We start from the raw sequence: 19,599 nt of genomic DNA, 5'->3' as shown, positions 1-19,599 counted from the left end.
AGCCTGAAGAATGAACTTTGTAATTTGCTTTTAATTCATTTTTTTTTAAACTTGTCAGAAGCAGCGGCAGAACTTCTGGTTGGTGTGTCACACAGCTAAGCATGACTTTGGTATGAAGAATTTAAATTGGTTTCCCAGAAGCTACATAATAACTTGAATCAGTCACCCTTGGTATGGAAGTCTCTTTGGATTCATGGTGATGACATCAAACCATGGCTATTTTACCTTCAGTTAGCTAAAAACTACCAGCATACTGTATATTCTTGAGTAAAAGGGTCAAGTAAAAAGATAACATATATTCAAGTCCACACATCTATGTCAAGAATTACCTTTCTAATGGTTGAGGAAACTGTTCTACTGTACTGTTTTGTTTTGTTTTTTAAATGAAAAACTTATCTGTATTAAATGTATTTCAGTTCCCTCCAATACTATTCTGACAATTAAAGGGGGAAAAAACAAGAGTCAGTGCTAGCATCCAATCAGTGCCAATTCACAATAGGAAACTAGAGCTTTAAACTGAAAGTCTCCATTATTTTTCAAGAGATTATCATTTTGGTAACCTGTACAAAACACCTACAATTCTGAAAAATGCTGACTGAATCCCTGGAGTCAGCAGTTTGTTCATCATGGTGTCTGCTACACATGCTGCTAGAAAATTCAAACAGAACTTCTTTCTTTTTGTAATATATACTAAATCTACAGTAACTTCTTACCCAAGATTTACACATTTACACAACCTATACCATCAGGCATTACTTACAGAAATTATCTGGCTTCTTATTTCTTGCAGGTGATTTCGGAGAAGCTTCATATCTTTAGACCCAGATGCACCAGCATCCAAGACAAATAACTTGTCTGAGATTTGTAGATCATTTCCAAATCTAAAAGAGAAAGACAGCAATTATTTACTAATTTTTATTCCCAAATCCAGTTTTACTTCTTAATCCTGCTGCATATCACATCAGCCTTAAATTACACAACAGTTATTTTTCTTCAAGGAATGTTGAAAAAGTTTCTTGAAATTATTAAGTATTGATTATGCAAAGATATTTTATAAGCAAAGAAGTATACAGGTACTTTTATTTTCTTGAAAATAAACAGGGAAGTTGAGAGATAATTATTGTCTTTCCTAAATACTAGGAAGATGGCTGAAAATTACGTAAGAAAATTACAACTGAACAACAGGACTCATAACATACATGTCACTAGAGAAGGGACTATAGGAATCTATTTTTTAGAAGATCTTCATATTTGCTCTTGTTTCTTCTTATTTTAAATAGCTCAGTTCTGACCTATATTGACACCAGCTCTGTCTTTCATGCTTCCTTTTGACTTTCCAAACACACATAAGTGTTTTCCTAGCGCTGCTATGATTCACATTTAACAGGACTTGAACACCAAGGATTATACCCAGATATTTTCTCTTGTTTAATTTCAGTGGAGAGGGACACTGCCCCATCACTGCTGTGTTGGAATTCCTATAGACCTACATCTACTTCTTGCATACTCCAGAGAGGAGTATACCCACAAAGCTACAGATGGTTCCTTGTACCATGTGATACCCACTTAAGTCCTCACTGTGAATATAAAGTATTCTTACTTGAAACAGTAGGATTAACTTGTGAAAATTCCTGCCTTCAATCTGCAATTAGCGTGCCCTCTAACTATTTGCTCAAGAAGGTTAGAAGTCTTCCAAACTTCTAGATATCTGTTGGCTGACTTTCTTACCTGTGTGACTCAATAATGTCAACACTGTCATTCAGCTCTTCAGAAACTCCAGGCCTGCTTTAGTTTGCCTCCTACCCATCCTAAATTAATTCAGAGAAAAGTGTGGCTCTTCGTAAAGCTTGCTCTTTTGCACCTGGCAGCTGTGGCTCAAAATCACCCGCTTTTCTGAGACCGAGGGAAAACCTAAGCACCAAGATGTTAGCCAGATGGCTGATACTGGCCTTTCGATGTATCCAAGTGTTGACAGGGTGAGAAGACTTCCTGAGTCTCACTGATTTTAGGCATCACTTGCTCACTTTAACTCCCTTATGTCAGCTCGTTCAAAGCAGGTTGCTCCCTGTAGTATTGGTAAATATTTCATTTTCTGCACAAAATAAGCTTCCTGATTTTCAGTAAAGGAAAGCCTCAGAGGCAAAGCATGGCACTTTCTTTTACATATGTTTCTCTCTTACCTGTTCCTGATTTCTTTCAGCAATGACATGTCTTTGTCATATCCAAACTCTCCTCCAACAGGCCGAGGAAGATTCACTATGTCAGCATGCGTGGCAACCAAAACAACACGCAGTGGAGTTTTCAGCTTTCCAGCAAATGCTAGATGGAAAACAAGAGCACTCCCTTATTATGAGACATGCCTAGGAAGATGGCTCTCTTACTGAGCCAGGAAAGTACCAATGCATTTTACATTCTTGGTATACCAATCACTTCTGCAGTGGATTCATCAACTTTAAGCACAACCCTATATGTTTCTACACAACTGAACAATTGGTTTTTGACTGTTACCTATCTGTATTACTGTCTATATTACGTCCACTTGGAAAAGCTGACCTCTCTGAATAACATCAGAAACTTTGATATATGACTTTATTTCAACACAATAAAGCATTAACTAATAACACTAATGATATATCTATTAACTGCAGACTATAACAATGTGAAAAAAATAATTATATTATTAACAGCTTCTTGAAAGGGTTTCTTGTAATGTTTGGATGGTCTTTAGTACTACAGGTGCAACTTAGAGGATTATAAGTAAAACACAGAAGATCTACAACATTCATACATTTGTATGAATGCTATTTCACAGTACTTACACAAACAACGAACTCTCACTTAGGTGAGAGTAAGTAGGAAAGCCTGGGAGATACCATGAAAAAGAATGAGAAAGAAAGACAGACATAAATGGCATGTGAATGAAGTGATGGTATGGAACACACAGTTATACAACTTTCTTTCAAACTGATCTTCCAGAAAGAAGAGACAACATTAGACTTACTTTTAAAAAAGACACTACATCCAATCCTGCTGTTCTGTCTGACAAAACTTTGTATGGGAGAAGTACCCTCACACCAGTGCTGACTTTTCATCAAGAGCTACAGAAACTTGATTCATACTTAAGTAACCCACATTTGCCCAAACCTTTGCATAGCATTTCAAGATAAGTATTCTGCAGTTGCAAATCTTTTTTTTTTTGTAGCTGAAGGACTTAAGAGGAAATAACTGGGAAATACCAAAAGCTTAAGCTTTCTGCTAATAACAACTACTACCTACCTCTCAAGAGATTTGTATTAAAAATGCATGAGTATCCAAATTAATCTGACCAATATAAACATTGATTTAAGCAAAGTATCTGAATTATGCTGATCATTAGATCATCAAGAATAAATGATTAAGTCAAATCCTGATTCAGCCAAATCAAGAACTAAGCTTCCTTGCTGGGCTAAGAAAACCTGAAAAGTTTTCAGCAATTACAAATTAAATGCATTTTCAGCTTTGATATTATTCTGTAAATTTCTGAGCTTTTACTTCCAGAAGTGCTTGCAAATCAGTTAGATCTAAACACTCATATTATTAACTTTATGCTTTTATCCAAAATGGAAAATGAAAGAAACACGTATGCCCAAATTGAAAACTGAAGGCCTGCCCTTTGGCTCATGAATGTCACCTGTCACTCTGAGATAACTCATACAGAATTAACTAGACCAACAAAAAGAGAGGGGGAACACTCTCTGCAGTAAGTATTTTGGTAGGCTTGTTTGGTGAGTCCCTAGCAGCTCTGTAAGTTTTCCATGAGTGTCGAATTAGATCCACTGGAGAGTCAAGACAGATGTCAGAGCTTGCTTTTTTCTGTCAAACTGTCAGGGTTTGCAGATCAATGTTCAGCTACAAACAACAAGTTACAAATACTACAGTATATAGAATATTTGTTTGCCTGACAAATAACTTTCAGTTTGTTAGGAAGCTTGAGTGATCTCACTAATACCTGTGCAAAGTCCTAACAGATATCATGGGAAGATTACTAGAAATACTGGTTTCTATCCATCCTGATGTGGCAAAGGTTAAGATGACATATCTGAAGTCCAAACAGAACTCTAGCTAAACTGGTAAGAATGGCATGTACTGAGATGCAATACTGCTCTAAAACATTGTTCAGTCCTCTTCACGTTGACAAGCCTAACTTATGCTGGAAACACCTTTAATTAGGGTTAGATTTAAGTGGAATTTAAGCAATGTGTTTAAAATTGATTTAAAATGGTTCCAACATTCTGAAACACTTGGGAGTTTCTCACACATCTTATCTGAAATAAAAACTTCACCTGTCATTTACAGATGTAAATCCCATGCCACAAGAGGCTGTATTTGCACCTCATTATCCATTTTAGTTGGACTACCTGGTACATACAACTCTTTTCAGGCTCCTTCCACAGAGATAAACTTCCCTTTCACACAAAAAAACTTGTGTGAAGTTGATTTAAATAAAAGGCAATGAAGACACATATGAGGACTCAACATGGAGGATTTGCAAAGTTGCAGAGAAACACAAAAAGCTTTATCTTCCCAGTCCCCTAATAGTTCATTAACAGACAGAACTGCGTACCTATTGGTTCCTCAACTGGGACTAATGATTTCAGAAAACTAAGCCAAAAGGTCACTTGGTTTAACTGGATTTCATAAGGCTCCTCGAGACTGAAAAGCACTATGTGAATTGTGGTGGGATCATTCGCAGCAAAATAATCGTAACAGCAGAAATATACAGGATTCCCAGAGAATTCCCAGATGCTGAAATCACCAACTCCTATAAAACAGACAAACAGATGAAGAGATCATGCTTCCTCAGCAAGAACGAAGCATCTTTCAGCCACAGAAAGACAAACAAAAGAGTTAATCTGATTTAAATTTTCACAAAGATAAACTGTATGCAGGTGAGAAAGTAATACTGCAAATGCAATCATGAACAAACAGAGCATGTTTCAGACAGTCTCAGAAATGGAAAAGTTGTGTCTTCACAGTTTGTTCCTCTTTCACATTCACTTCTGTAGGACATTCAGCTGGATGCCACAAGGAAGCATCTGTGTGTTAAACTCATGCTGCCTTATGCATTAAATTGGCCTTTACCTTGCACAAAAGCAATGGATCTTGGATTCTTTTCAAACAAACAGGAATGACTGCTCCCATTCTTTTCCTACTCCCACAAAATATCAGTTCAACATATTTATGATTTTTTCTTTCTAATGTGCAATTGCTAGCATTAAAAGCAGCTGAAGGACATTCCCAAAGAACCCACTTTACTTAAAAAAACAAAAAAAACACCAAAACACCACACTATTCACATCACATTGCTAAGTCGCAACTGAAGAATCACCACATTAAGGATCCCAGCAGTAAGATGCCTCTTTCTGTTATCTCCTTTAGCTTCAGGAAAGAACAGTATTAGCACCTTGTTGAGCACTCCCCAGACCAAGCATCTGATTAGGCTGAAGTCAGATAAGTTTGTCCTATCTCTATTAAACAAACGCTGATTAAAATTGCACCTCAAATATTCTAGGAGAAAAGAAAAAAGCCAGAAACTCAAATCTGTTGTGGGTACAGCTATTCAGCATTCACCCATGTGCATAGTTTCCTTCTTTATCACAACAGTACAGAGAAAGAAAAGAAAATCTTTCTGACAATCTGTTGCACAACTCTATTTCACTGCAGAATTTGATTTGATTTCATATCGTTCTGAAAGAAGAAATTAGCCTGGACAAAGAACAAGCTTTAGCTACACGCCAAACTCCTCAGCCACTAGGACAAATGTTTTGTCACAGTTTGTGTTTGTATATATGCTACACTCTCCAAAATAAAAGCTTGATTACACCAGACTCAAACTCAACCTTAAAACTGCAACTGCTAAGGTATGCAAAACATTGTCCTTATTAAGGCTTCACTAGAAGAGATCTTACCATTATATGATAAGATTAATAAGGGTGTTGTATGGTCTTTACATTCTAAAGCTTTACTACTATCTATGTGTACTTAGAAGAAAGGATAACTACTGGGCCAAGAGAAAACACTACATTAAGTGTTTTGCTTTGGAACAGTAGCGAGGTTTTCAAATGACTTTGCTGACAGAGCCCACTTACTGCTCACTGGTTCCATTTGCAGAGCACTTGGCTTCCTTTGGAAGAAAACTAAAGCTCCAGGTCCCTTGTGGGGTGAGAATGATAGGTCCTTCAGACAGCCATGAACCGTATGCATGGTGAAGACACTTGGTCTATGGGACTGGATTAAATCTGATAAATTCCTCAAGCTACACATAGCGTAGGAGCCTCCATACCAATAGATGAGCTACTGACTCCTGTTATGCCAGATGCCTCCTCCCCACTGTCCTGCTAATTCATCTCCAGAGCATTTCTACATGGTATTATAAAGATCTGACATACGTGATTAGTATGTACATGACAGGTATAGCATTTCATGTAGCTTTAACTTCTGCTGTGTTTAATTTCTGCTGTGTTGAATTCTCAACAGCACTCAGTATCACACAAAATTAGATTTTTTTTTTTTTTTTAAAAGCAAGCAACATGACTCTATATGTCCTGCAGAATTAAGGCACACTAGCCCAGTGTACTGCTTACCATTCAAGTAGGCATTCTGAACGTCAATTGCCTTGGTGGACTGGTCATCAGCAGAGAAGTGAGAGTGATGAGCAGGAGAAACAAAAGCTTCTAACACCCCTTTGGTCAGGCCTGGTTCAAACATCATACTACGACTTCTCACGCTAACATTCTCACAGCCAGGATAAAGATTTGAAATGCTTACTGAAACTGCATCAGGGAAAGGAAAACAAGATTACAAACCATGGGAAAATTACAACCTTATCACTTCAAAATAAGTACTCTAGGCATAAAATCTCATTAAAAAAAAAATAAACTGCTCTTCAAAGAAAGTACAGGATTACCAAGCTGTGAGCATACGCTACTACATCCTTATTCTCAGTGTTGAAAAGAAAAATAGAATGATCCCATATAGCACTCATAACCCTTGGTAGATCTACTACTGGGGTCGAAAGCACAGAAAAATCAGAACAACTCAGGAGTTAAAGTTCTTCTACTTTAAAGATAAACTGCTTTTTTTAGCTAAGGATTGCAATTTCATAGCTTGGACTATTTTTATTGGCACAAAAATGCTATGTATTTGTATAGCTGAATCCTATAAGTAAGGATAAAAACATCACTATAACTAATAATTGTACTGTAGTAACTATTCCTGGGGAAGGGGTTAGGGGAAAAGCAGCTCCTGTAACTGAAATTATTTTTCTAATAAACGACTTGTTTAGTTCACATTTAACTGAGATTCTGGAAGAGCAAATTAGAAAGGAAAGGCTTTTTTTTTTTTTTTTTAATTAACTAACACCATCTAGTGGAGAAAGGAAAGATTAATTTCATCCCTCCACTGGATGTTGAATTCTAATACTCATGTTTTAATACAAATATTAGAGTTATCTGACTGTCAGTAGTATAACTACCCTTTTATATTTGACCCTCTTATATAATATTTCAATCCTTAGGCTGATTTACATTCACAACTGGTAAATTCAAGCACTGATCTTTACAGGATTTGAACAAACACACACGACCAGGTATTCACTAAATTGTATTGAGTTTTAAATGTCCATCTGATTAACTCACCCCACCTACAATATTCATCCGAAAGGTCCAGATATTGAAACAAGCAAAAATCAAAAATCCAAGCATAGGTCAAAACAAAGCCATAGTTGCACAACTTTCAACTTTTACATCTAGGTAAGTTGTTTTCACATGCACACTTCAAATAAACAGTTATTTCTATGGAGATTTGACAAACTTAAATGTAACTGGCAATCTTGTTTGATTTTATAACGGTGTGAGAACATTTCACCTATGTGCTTCGGTTTTGGTATCAACCAACATAAAAAACCTGTCTCCAGTCAAAACCTTCCTGCACTACCTCCAGGACTGCTATTTCTTGAGTAATTTACCTCCCCCTGCATGACACAATAAATTAAGATAAATAAACTAAGAACTTCTCATTGATTAATTTACTAATTCTGGAGCCACAGATGGGAGCCTCCTGTGATATGTGAACAGAAATAACTTAACTTCTGTACTAGGAATTGTCTTGCTACGTCATTTTGTGAGTACTTTATAGCTTCCTACAGTGACTGGAGAAGAAGTAGACTTACTAACCCTGTTCTACCATTACCTAAAAATAATGATGAAAGCTAAAACTGCAAATATTATCAAAAGGTTTTAAAGAAAAAAGCAACTTTGAGCCTATCTAAAAACTTATTAAATGATATTAATTCAATACAGCAATTTTCACCTGAGATCCTCAAAGTGCCTGCATTGCAAGTACACTCCGCACAACATCTCAATGATAGAAAAGGGATCTTGAAGAATAACTTACTGTTCTTTCTGGTGTCTTTTTACAACTGCATGTTTTTCCAAAAGTGCTCGCATGTTGATCTGTAACCCTATCTACTTCCTCAGCATCCTGCAGCTCTTCCCACCTCACACAGGCCAGCTGGTGTTTCAGGAGCAACGTTTCCCTACTATTCTCACAAATTTATGTAAGTTTAGTAAAGCTCCATTTCATTTTCATCTTTAATTTGAAGACAATTCTAGACACCTCTAACTTGCAAATCCATTCCTGTACCTTCAGCTAAAAGCATTCCAAAGTATCAATGGCAGTTCTGAATCTTTAGTTATTACCTACATACTGCCACCTTTTATATAAAGATGCAGTAATTGGTTTCAGTTTTGCACAGAACCTATTTAGGCTTCCCAATCAAAAAGGCCGACAAAACTACTTCAAAACATGATGGTGGCATCTGGTCATGACATGGATGCTTGCACTCTAGGACTTTCTGGCAAAAATAAATGCAAGTGCTCAAAAGCCCTGTCCTCTACTAAGTTCACTTATACACTGTAAAAGTGAATAAAAGGTTTAACTATTCTTACACTCTTCACACCCACTGCTTCTCTTAGCTCTTACTTTAGGCACGAGACATACAGAAAACTAAATACCCCCTCCTCTGCTATGATTTCTTGCACATGTAGCTTGATCTTGCCTTTTACAGCACGGGCAATAGCTCTTTGTTTAGAGTTATACAGACTATGAGAAAAGTGTTTTCTTGTTCAAATGTTACAGCTTCAAAGACATACCTGGGGGTTTGGAAGACAAAGGAGATGGCGGGAATCTGGTTGAGTTTGTGGAGGAAAGCCTAGGCCTACGCCTTCGAAAAAAGCTTCTTAGGAGGCCACACTTCAGAGACTCCACAAGGGTCGTCTTCCCAGAGCCGGAATGTCCAAACAGCTTCAGTTTGATTCTGGGCTGTGGATTCTGCGTGTGTCGGAGCTGTTGAATAAAAAGTCCTCTGTGCGCATCCTAAAATTCAACACAAACAAGAAATCAGAACTTGTGGCAGGAAACTTCTGTCTCCCAATAAACTGAAAATGCAGGGTTAAGATAACATTTTCTTGACCGTTTAGTGTTCATCTAGATTGGTTCCTCCATCTGCTTCATCATGGAAGCGCACAATTACAGACAGAAAGGCAGGGATATGTGGCCAAGACAGCTGGATGGCTTCTCTCAAGAGCCATCTGAGTATTCATGAAAATCACACTTTATGACTTCATGTTTTATGACACACATTTTGACTTCTAATTGAGGGAGCAAAGGAGAAAAAATTAACCTCTTCCAGTATCCTTTCTCCTTGCCCATGAGACCCAGTAGCATCACCATGATCTCCAGATTCTGTAAACTTACATAAACTTACAGATAGTAAATGTAACATATATGCAGTACTGAAGAATTCTGCAATGACAACTACCATGTGAGCAATCCTAAAACTGTGCTGTGTTCCCTTCTTCTTTCCATCAACTTTGTACTTATCACACTTGGGAGAATTTCACCTCCCACAAAATACTCCTTTTATTTTGACTTTTTTTCTTTTTTGCAATGTAAACATTGCTTTTCATAGTTCATTCTTATCTCTCCTTTTCCCAAACACTTATTCTTTTCACCTTTTCTACCTTAAAAGACTTCCCACATACCATTCCATTTTTCTCCACCTCTACTGCAAGTCTATATTCTCTACACTTGTTTCACAGAATCACAGAAGAGTTGGAAGGCACCTTTGGAGATCATTTGGTCCAAACTTCCTGCTCAAGCAGGGTAAGCTACAGCATGTTGCCCAGGACTGTGTTCAGTCTGGTCTTGAATATCTCCAAAGATGAAGACTCCACAACCTCTCTGGGCAACCTGTTCCAGTGCTCAGTCACCCTCACAGTAAAGAAGTTTTTCCTCATATTCAGATGGACCTTCCTGTGTTTCAGTTTGTAACCTTTACCTCTTGTCCCAGGCCTCAATTTATCTGCTTCCCTACTTGATTCTACTTTCATTGTTTGCTCTCTGGGTGAATCCATTGACTCCTCCACAGGTGCAAACTCATTCTCATAAGCAAGGCCTTGCTCAAACCCAGTTGCATCTCCCTCAGGAAAGCTTTCAGCTTTGAGCTCACTCATTACCCCTTTTTATCTCAGTCTTGTAGTATCTGAAGAATATTCCTTCTTTCTGCCAAGAACAGTCTGGAATGAACTAATCAAATCTGTCTTGATCTCTTCTCCCAGCAGGAAGCAATCAGACATAGATGCTCTGCTATTCCCCACATAAGCTTAGCCTGAAATTCAACTCAACAAGAGGATGCAGTACAGGAGAGCAAACTATTGTATTGTGCACCCTAGAAAGACCTGCTTTAGGAAAACAGGGAGAGAGCAGAAAGGTAGAGGACTGAAGAAACTGTTTTCTTCCTCCATTCCTTCTTTTCCCCCATCTGGAGCTGGGGAAGAGACTCTATTGTTCTGCATTTGCACTAAGCTTAACATGTAGGGTGAGTCATTAAAAGAGCACCTACAGCCCAAAAAAAGATTAGGAGAGCATGCAGCAATTCAGCTGAGAAATCTGACCACATCTAATTTAGCTCCTTCGCTCCTAACAGGCATGCATTAAATGAGTTCATCACAATGCAAATATTGCACTCTCTTTTCCCATTGCTAATACTGAAATCCCCATAAGAGCCACTATGACAGCAGGTCTTTCATGAGTGTTTTGTTAGAAGTAAACTCCTCTACACACTTTGAATATGAAACAAGTGTCAGGTGCATTCTGTACTAGATGATATTGTCCATTTTGAGTAGTACTGCAATCTTTTCAGTGGTTTATTATATATAGTTATAGTTTATTAATTGTCACTTATCAGAATCTCTGTTGCAAGGGTATGTCTGATAAAATATAAAATTATCTTCTCTCCTTCCCAGGTATATAGGCAGGCCTTTGATAAATAAACATACTCTGCTAACAAGAAGGGAGTTACAGTTATTAAAACCTCTTACAGAAGAGATTTATCTGATCTTCTCTCTTTTGTTCCAGGTTGATTTGTATTTGTTCCATATTTACATCATAACTAAAACACAAATTTCTCCACCTGCATGTAGAAAGTGGCAAAGGTTTGGTAAGGGGAAGAGCTATGCAAAATGGATCCTATTATAACAAAAGTATACAGAAGCTATCATTGCAAGGGAACCCTGAACTTTGATACTTACTGACATCTTCATTGATTTATTTCACAATCCTAGCAAGTATAGATTTACTGGCAGGGCTGAAAAACATAATTCTACTTCAACCTTGGCAATGCCTAGTATATGCCATCCTATATTCCTGCTCTGAAATTTGTCAAGAAGCAGCATGGCCATTTATTTCAGATTTCCACATACCTATCAGCCTAATTAAAACAGTACTCTAACTGGTCTGGCTGTTGCCTGGAAGCTCCAGGCAAGTGGTCTCTGCACCTTCATTGCATGAGTGATGGTGCATGTGCAGAATAATCAATGCATATTAGATGTGTCAGACTTACTGTACAAGACCAGATCAGCTTTGCATTCTCGTTGTCAGGGAATTTTGAGATACCAAATTTGCATAATTAAAACAAAATTAAAAAAAAAGACAATGAGAACATAAGCAACTATTTCGTATGGTACTATAAATTCTAGAAGGGGCACAAACCTCCCATACTTCATTACCCTAGTCTAGCTAAAGTGGTGATGGTGGAGGAAAAAAGTCACCTTGTATTGTTTGTGGGATGCACTAATTCATGGTTTTTTTTTTTTCCAGATCTCTTTAAAATTCCTTAGAAGCAAATAGCATTGCTAGATATTGTCTGAGACAGGATAAGATGAAACAGTAGACCAGTAGAATAGTGTAGAGTAGCCATTTTTACTAATATGTACATAGAAACTTTAACTGAGGGTACCACTTTAAATTAAAAATGGAAAAAATGATACCATTTCAGTAAGGGTTTTTACAACAGAGCTTTTCAGAATGGCTTTGACAAATATCCGATGTTCTTATTTCCCACAGTCAAACTTTTCTTGCTATCTTAAAAAAAAAAAAAAAAAAAAAAAAAGTAAAACTCAGTTAAATTCATGCATCCCCAACCTTTTTGAGTCTTGCAAGCAGACTAGCTACGTGTTCATGCTGCTCTGCTCTGGCGAGATCTTCTGCTGTTTTCCCATCCTGTTAAAAGACAAATTATTAGCTGCAGTTCCTTCCTTTTGCCCATAATAAAAAAAACACGTGTAGTATTGCTCAGCTCTGCTCAAGGCAGTAACAGAATAACTGCTGTCAGATACAAATGGATTGGGAGAAGGGAGGGGGGAAAAAAAAACAGCAAAAATTGTCCCCACTGGAATCCCTGTTCTGTTAAACTGACAAAAAAAAAAAAAAAAAAAAGACAAAATACAGAACAGCAGCATTTAGTTTGAGAATTGGCATTTGGATGCCACTGTAACAAGATACTCTGAATTCAGAGGCTTAGAGCAATGTCAATATTCCCCCTCTGAATTCCTCTTCTTTTCTCACCAATCAATCAGTGGATGACAGCCATTTCTAGATACAACATGATAACCAGATCTAAAAGTTTAAACATTTCACAAAGTGGACATACACCACCCTATTCATTCACATGAAGAGCAGGTGAATTCTGTTTACTAACAGATAAAGAATGATGATGGCAAATCAGTCACTGGATCAAGGTTTTGAAAAAACATGAACAGTGTAAGGCTTGTGGTTTAAATTGTTTCAGCAAATTTAAGAGGAGAAGCAAAGCTGTCTTCAGCACTCTGCTCCTGACATTTAATTACCTGTGTTTCATATGTCAGCAGTTTAATATAAAAGCTGAAAGAAGAACTGCGTACTACTTTTATGACTACATTAATGCTATTGTGTTGTTTTATACTTTGGTAATAGATAACTAATTTATGAGTATTTTGCTTCTTTCACTCTCTCCTAGGTAAGAGCTTTCATGTGTTAAGAAAAAGTACTGAGAATTAAGACGCCTTTTTGAGTTTCTATCTATGATTTTACTATAGTTTTTCATCGGAAATCTACATTGTCTTAAGTAGTTTCTGGGGATAATGAAATAAATATCTTTTACAATGGAGCGTTCACCTACAGAAGCCCTTTTCAGTTTTCCATAAAAGTCATTATGTACTCCATAACTCCAAATAATTCAAACAGAACAGGAATAGAGCATTAGCAAGAAACAGCAAAAAACACAGGTGTGAATTGACTGAATTTGAACCATAATGTTGCCCTTAAATTTCTTCCATAGTTGAGCTAACTGCAACTTTACTGAAGATATGTTTGAATGCATTTTTAAAAATAATTTTCCTTAGAAAAGATGTAACAAAGCAGCAGCATCTTATCTTTTCAACTGATCCTATTCCTCCCAAATTCTACTTAACCCTGATTGCCTGTTGTACGAGGGGAAGAACAGTTCAGTGTTTGGGGGGCTAGGCTGTCATCAGGAAAACTTCATGCTCCTGATGTTTCCTGGGTTCCCAATCTTGGGCACATCTGGGGGAATCCAACAATCTTCAAATAAAGGGAAAACCTTGATCCCCTTCACGAGAATCCTTCTGGTGACCTGCACCAACCTTAGGTGTGGATTTTATCCAGATCCTCAAATCCCTGGTCTCCTTGCAAGTCCAAAAGCTGACTATTGTTTGGCCCTGCACTTTTCCAGAGCCCAGCATTTTATCCTTGCAACACATACTTGGAGACAGCCTGGCAAACTATAGCGTGAAGCACATATCCAACGAAAATCCCTGCAAATGCTTTTTCCCTTAGAATCAGAGCAAGTCCCACACCTTTTGTTGGGCACACTGGAATTGCAGTGGCATGTCCTGTGTAACTTGACATCCTTGCTTGTTGTGCCCAGTTGCTCCATGGGGGCTCCTTTTGCCTTCAAGCCTGGCTTTGGTTAAACAGCTGTACTGTGATATCAGACATTTAGCACAAGTACAGCTGTTTGGGCACAAACAGAAAGGAAAATCATCTGATGAGCATTTGGCCAAGAATGCAGATTAGAGTGGTTCAGTCAGAGCCTGACTAGTGAACATGGTTATGGAGAGATGGAGACGAGTGTTCCTGAAACTGGAAAAATGGTAACAGGAATGGTTTGCTTTGGTATAAGCCTAAGCAAATGGGAGCACAGGGCAAGCCTACTTTTAACAGGGATGGCACTCTCAGATCCCAGAGTTCACTCCCCCTTTCTAAGGGTTTCCTGAGCTCAAGACCAGCTCTCTGATGCAGTATATCTTGGTTCAAACGATTGTGAAGGAAGACTGGAAAAAATCCTCATGGAGAGCTTCCCCTCCACACCTTTTGCTCAATAGCTGCACTTAAGCTGAGGCACTCACCCTTGGTCCCCGTCTCAGTGACACTGCAGCTATGCTTGTGAGTGGCCATGTATCCCACTGACCCAGACCCTGACTTTCTGGGCTTGACCTCAAACCTGCCACATCACTATAGACTAGTCTGATGGTTGCTAGGCCCCTGACTGACCAGGTTATTCTCACCTGACCCAATCCTGACCTGATTTGCTGACTTGGGCTTGGACCTTCCTCATTGCTATGGACTCTTCTGATGACCTGGACTCTTGGCTGATGCTAGTTGCTGTCATCAGACCTGCTCTGCTCCCCTTGCTTGGGTGCTGTAGGACTGAGCCCTTGTTGGTGAAGCCACGTTCCCTGCTTGTCTTGTGGTTACTCTTGGTGCCCAGCTCAAATTCCCTGACAGAGCAGCCTGTCCTTGCTAAGGCATTGTTTCCTGACAGGCATTATTTTTGAAATCCATGATTGCTAGAGCATGGAGGAAAAAAGACAAGCAAAAACGCCAGTGGATTAGCTGAAGGATACTCCAGAGCTACCAACACAGCAGCATGGACAGAAAGCACCAAATCCAGCAGACAGAATTAAGTCAAATCTACCTAAACAAAAGCATTTTGAGATGTTTAACTTGACAGATGCCAGCAATTTTTTTCATGTTTCCAAGAATATTTATCACCTGGTGATACATTTCATCTCAGTCACTAACTGGCTCCTTTTTTGTACATCAGACAGTCATGCACGCAAGAGTTGGTCCTGAATTTAACTGGCCATTTGCAGGCATCATTATTCAAAGGTTCTGAGCAATCTGACAGTTTTAAGCTCAGTAAAATGTTAGAAACTTCCATGATGAGGTGGCAATATGGTGCCAACTAGCACATGAGCACACAGGACTTTTTGAAGGATATTTAAAAACTGAAAATAATACACTTCAGGAGCAGGAGGCTTTCTAAAATCACTTAAGAATATGCATGCAATCAAATTCAAATTTAAACTAGTTCTAAAATGGGCTCTAACCTAGGGAGGGGGGAGAGAAATTACACTCCAGTCTAAAGTTATTTAACAATGCTGAAAAAGTTAACTCCTGAGAAATTCTGAGAGAAGAAAAAGGCAATTAATTCTACTGCAGTGGCTCAGAAAGAGCTGTTAATAAGACTTTTCAAAACAGTTTAACATTCACCTAGCAAACTAATGCAAAACTGAAATGTCATTAAAATCACCAAGTATGCTTGCTCACTCCCTCTCCTCCTCTTTCCTTCTTTCTACTACAACACTGCTGCAATAATGGACACTAACGTATAACTAGTCTGTTTCTCCTGCCAGATTTAGTATCACTACAATTTATTTTGCCATCTCCTTCCAACTGATATAAACTAAAGAGATAAAAAGTACTTTTATCTTGGAAGGAGAGGATCCACACAGGCAATTATATCAAAATAGCCGTCATGACATAAATAAACTGACACAGGTTTGCTCATGAATTCCCCCACAACCCTTTTGTTACATCTTATCTGTACAGTATTTAGTAGTGAAAATAGAAACACAGAATGGGACATACCAGAAAAAAAAGGTGAAGAAGGAAAAGCTATAAAACACCCCAGTAAGTCTGGTTTATGCACAATTCATTACTTATTAATAGGGGATATGGCAATTTACAATCCAGTAGTTTTCAGAATGTCATTTATAGATGCTAAACTTGTTCAAGCCACAATTCCAAGTTCAGTGGTTTTAATGACTGCTTTTTAAAGGTTTTCCTCGACATACGAGATACATGTTAAGAAGATAAAACAGTACATGATAAGAGGATAAAACAGAAGACAATAAAACTGGTTTAAGTTCTACCAAATGCAAAAAACAAATGAGACATCATTTTTCTCCTTTTTCCCTCCATTTCAGCAGTCTCAGGGATACTTTGCATGGAGAACAACTTTGGAAAACATGAACTCAGCTAAAACTAAATCACAATATGATTTCAATATAGAGAGAAATAGTTATTTCTGAGTAGGATACACTGGTTAGGGCAAGTAGCAATGTAAACTGATCCAACTCTTCTGCAAATAAAAGGTGGTTAGTTTGCTTAAAACACAGGTAATGGTGTCTATGATGCCTAGTTGACTTTCATCCCCCCATGCATACACCAGTTGGGAGGATGCTTCTCTCTCTTCTGATAATGAAAAATACCTGGAGGACACTGATCAGAAGCAGTGGCGCTGACTGATCTGACAGGAACAATTTGTTTTACAAGGACACTTGCATGCTAGGTCACTCATCCACTCACCCACATATCTCCACCATGAAAACCATCTTAACCATCTTAAAAGCAAAAAAAATTTAATACATATACAAATGGTACATAATGTATTAAGATGGTGGCCTACCGGGCATACAGAAAACACAATGCTACAATTCATAGCTGAAGGAATTCTGTAGATGAAGTGGTAGCTGCACTGTATCTTAATTAGTTTCAAATTTAGTTTTAAGAAAGACACAGGTGGGCAACTGAGAATGCTTTTCAAGCTAGGGAAGTAGTATAGCCTAACTTTTTTTTTAATTTTCAAATTTAATTATATTAGATTGTTGTCCTTTTTTCTTTTCTAAGGGAGGAATTTTAAATTGTTTCCTACTGTCATACATAAAACAAGAAAGAAGCATAACAGTACCTGTCATACTTACAGAGGTTAAAGCTTCTACATTGGCACCAGTGAGACACAGGAACCGGACAACATCAAGAACGCCATTATTTGCTGCCAGATGTAGAGGTGTTCTTCCATACTAAGATAGGGAAAAGAACGTGTTATTATGGTAGTCAGAGAACCTCGCTCTAATTTTTATGAGTAATCAAACATATTATATAATTATACAACTTGATACACAATGAAGGTCTTGCAAAAACTTTAAGTAATTTGATTACAGCTTGAGCACAATGCCTTAAAGCTCAATTAGAAGCAAAGGATAGACTGACTATTTAAAAATGGGAAACAATTGTATGGCTAAGTCCCCCACAACTGTGGAAGAATTACAGTATGTGACTGCATGCGAGAATGTCTTTCTAATTCCCAGTAAACTGAATTCCATTTTGCTTAATTAAATATGAACTAGTTCAGCAACACTAAACCTTTTACCTTTAAAGCCCTGGATCCTATTTAAGCCAAGTATTACTTAATTTTAGGTATCTGCACTCTCCCTTTCCCCATCAAAAAAGGCAGAAGAGAAAGAGAAATATTAAGGAGAAGTTGCTTTGTCAACCTGAAGGAATTTGTTCTCTCAGTGACAGAAAAACGTCCAGGGAAAATAACATCAAAAGAGGAAGCTGCTGGAAGTATTGCTTTACCAGGTCTCGCTTTTTTTCCTGAGTCTCTCCACTGACATGAGGTTCTCATGGCATCGACTTCTGGTTTTTCACATTCCCATCCATCATTATAAATACCACTACCATATATTATCTGCTTGTAACTCTTCCTCTACCTGCTCATACTTTTTGCTGCTTTCAACATTCTTCCCCCTGTTCTAATCCTACATTCAGAAGTAAACTCACATGCTTACTTCACAAAAAAGTATTTGAAAGGAAAGCTAGCTTTCTATCAACTGGAAAACTTGAACTGAAAAGATGTTTGCTCCTCAAAAACCTACACTGTAACTCAAACGCATATGATGTTCTACTGCACACAGTCTGTGGAAGAAACAAACAGTACCTTCAACTAGTATTACCTTTATGCTGGGCAAAGCCAGATTTGAGAAGCAAGGATATACAGTCATTCTGGTAATTCACTCACATTTCAGGGCTCGCTGCTGAAGATGACAAGTGGAAATAAAGATCCTCTATTCATAAGACCCACAGTCGCTCTTTCAAATAAAGCATGCTCTAAAGTACCTTCTAGTATACTAGACTCTTAAAGGATTAACAGGACATAAACTTCAACCACAGCTTCTATACCTGTGGTACAATATTCACTGAACACTTGAAGACTGATGATTTTTTCCACAGTATGCTTGAGGTCAGGCCACTGATCCCTGCTCAGCATTCTCAGTTATGAAAAGAAGTGCCAGTCCAGTCTTAGGCTGCATTAACTCACCTTCCCCAAAATGTGTTCTCAACTGTGGATCTGGACTTAATTGCCCAATCAATCAGGTTTAAGCTCAGAAGCAGGACTGGGGAGCTCATTATGGTAAGATTTTTCAGTTGGCAGTTGATGATCTTAATTATTAAAAACAAAATTGATTGTACTGGACAACCTTTAAGCCAAAAGCCCCACAACCTTCCTTAGCTGACTGACGCAGAGAAGATTAGAGCTTTTGTAATAAATGAAAACATTAATTACTAATACGTTATTGCCAGAAGATGTATGTTTTCAGAAAAACAAGCTGCAATACTTGAAACAAACAAATCACAGAAAAACTCCTACAAATAACTCAAACTTTGTGGCATATAAAATTAACATTACAGCATCCTTCCAGATCAGAGAAAGTCATTCAAAGCTAAATATCAAGCCGTAACCCCACATAACAAGTCAGCAGAGTTTAATGGCTGATGTTAAAGCTATTCAAACCAGCAATAGGAAAATTTCCTGAAGCAGCTTATGATTTATTTAAAGATTCTTAGGAGGAAATTCAGAATGTTAAACCTGCAAAATAATACATTTAGTTTTCACATACCCTACAGCACTAGCACAACAAAGGAGGCCAACAAAGCATTTGTTTTAGAGACAGGCTATTAATTTCTCTCTTTGGAAAGTGATTACTAAAATTATGGACACTTTGCATTTTTAGCTGGCAGTAATCCAGACATGCACTGGAATCAAAATTTATAGAGGTATCTAATTTGCCAAATGTTTCTGTGATCATCACA

The 19,599-nt window shown here is 37.8% G+C and overlaps 1 protein-coding gene across 4 annotated transcripts in view; it reads right to left on the bottom strand.

The window, feature by feature from the left end:
- DAPK1 (death associated protein kinase 1) overlaps positions 1-19,599 on the bottom strand; it is a 96,332-nt gene that overhangs the window by 3,534 nt on the left and 73,199 nt on the right. For 3 of the 4 annotated variants that reach the window (XM_067315319.1, XM_067315320.1, XM_067315322.1), the window contains 7 exons: positions 17,427-17,525; positions 12,523-12,600; positions 9,192-9,414; positions 6,624-6,812; positions 4,604-4,801; positions 2,181-2,319; positions 761-881 (listed from right to left, as the gene is read on the bottom strand). In XM_067315319.1, the coding sequence (XP_067171420.1) occupies positions 761-881; positions 2,181-2,319; positions 4,604-4,801; positions 6,624-6,812; positions 9,192-9,414; positions 12,523-12,600; positions 17,427-17,525 (1,047 nt within the window). The remainder of the gene's footprint in view (positions 1-760; positions 882-2,180; positions 2,320-4,603; positions 4,802-6,623; positions 6,813-9,191; positions 9,415-12,522; positions 12,601-17,426; positions 17,526-19,599) is intronic. The other variant, XM_067315321.1, reaches the window with a different exon arrangement.

Source organism: Apteryx mantelli, chromosome Z (assembly GCF_036417845.1).
Source record: "Apteryx mantelli isolate bAptMan1 chromosome Z, bAptMan1.hap1, whole genome shotgun sequence".
Lineage (NCBI taxonomy): Eukaryota > Metazoa > Chordata > Aves > Apterygiformes > Apterygidae > Apteryx > Apteryx mantelli.
This window is presented reverse-complemented; position numbering and strand designations above follow the sequence as displayed.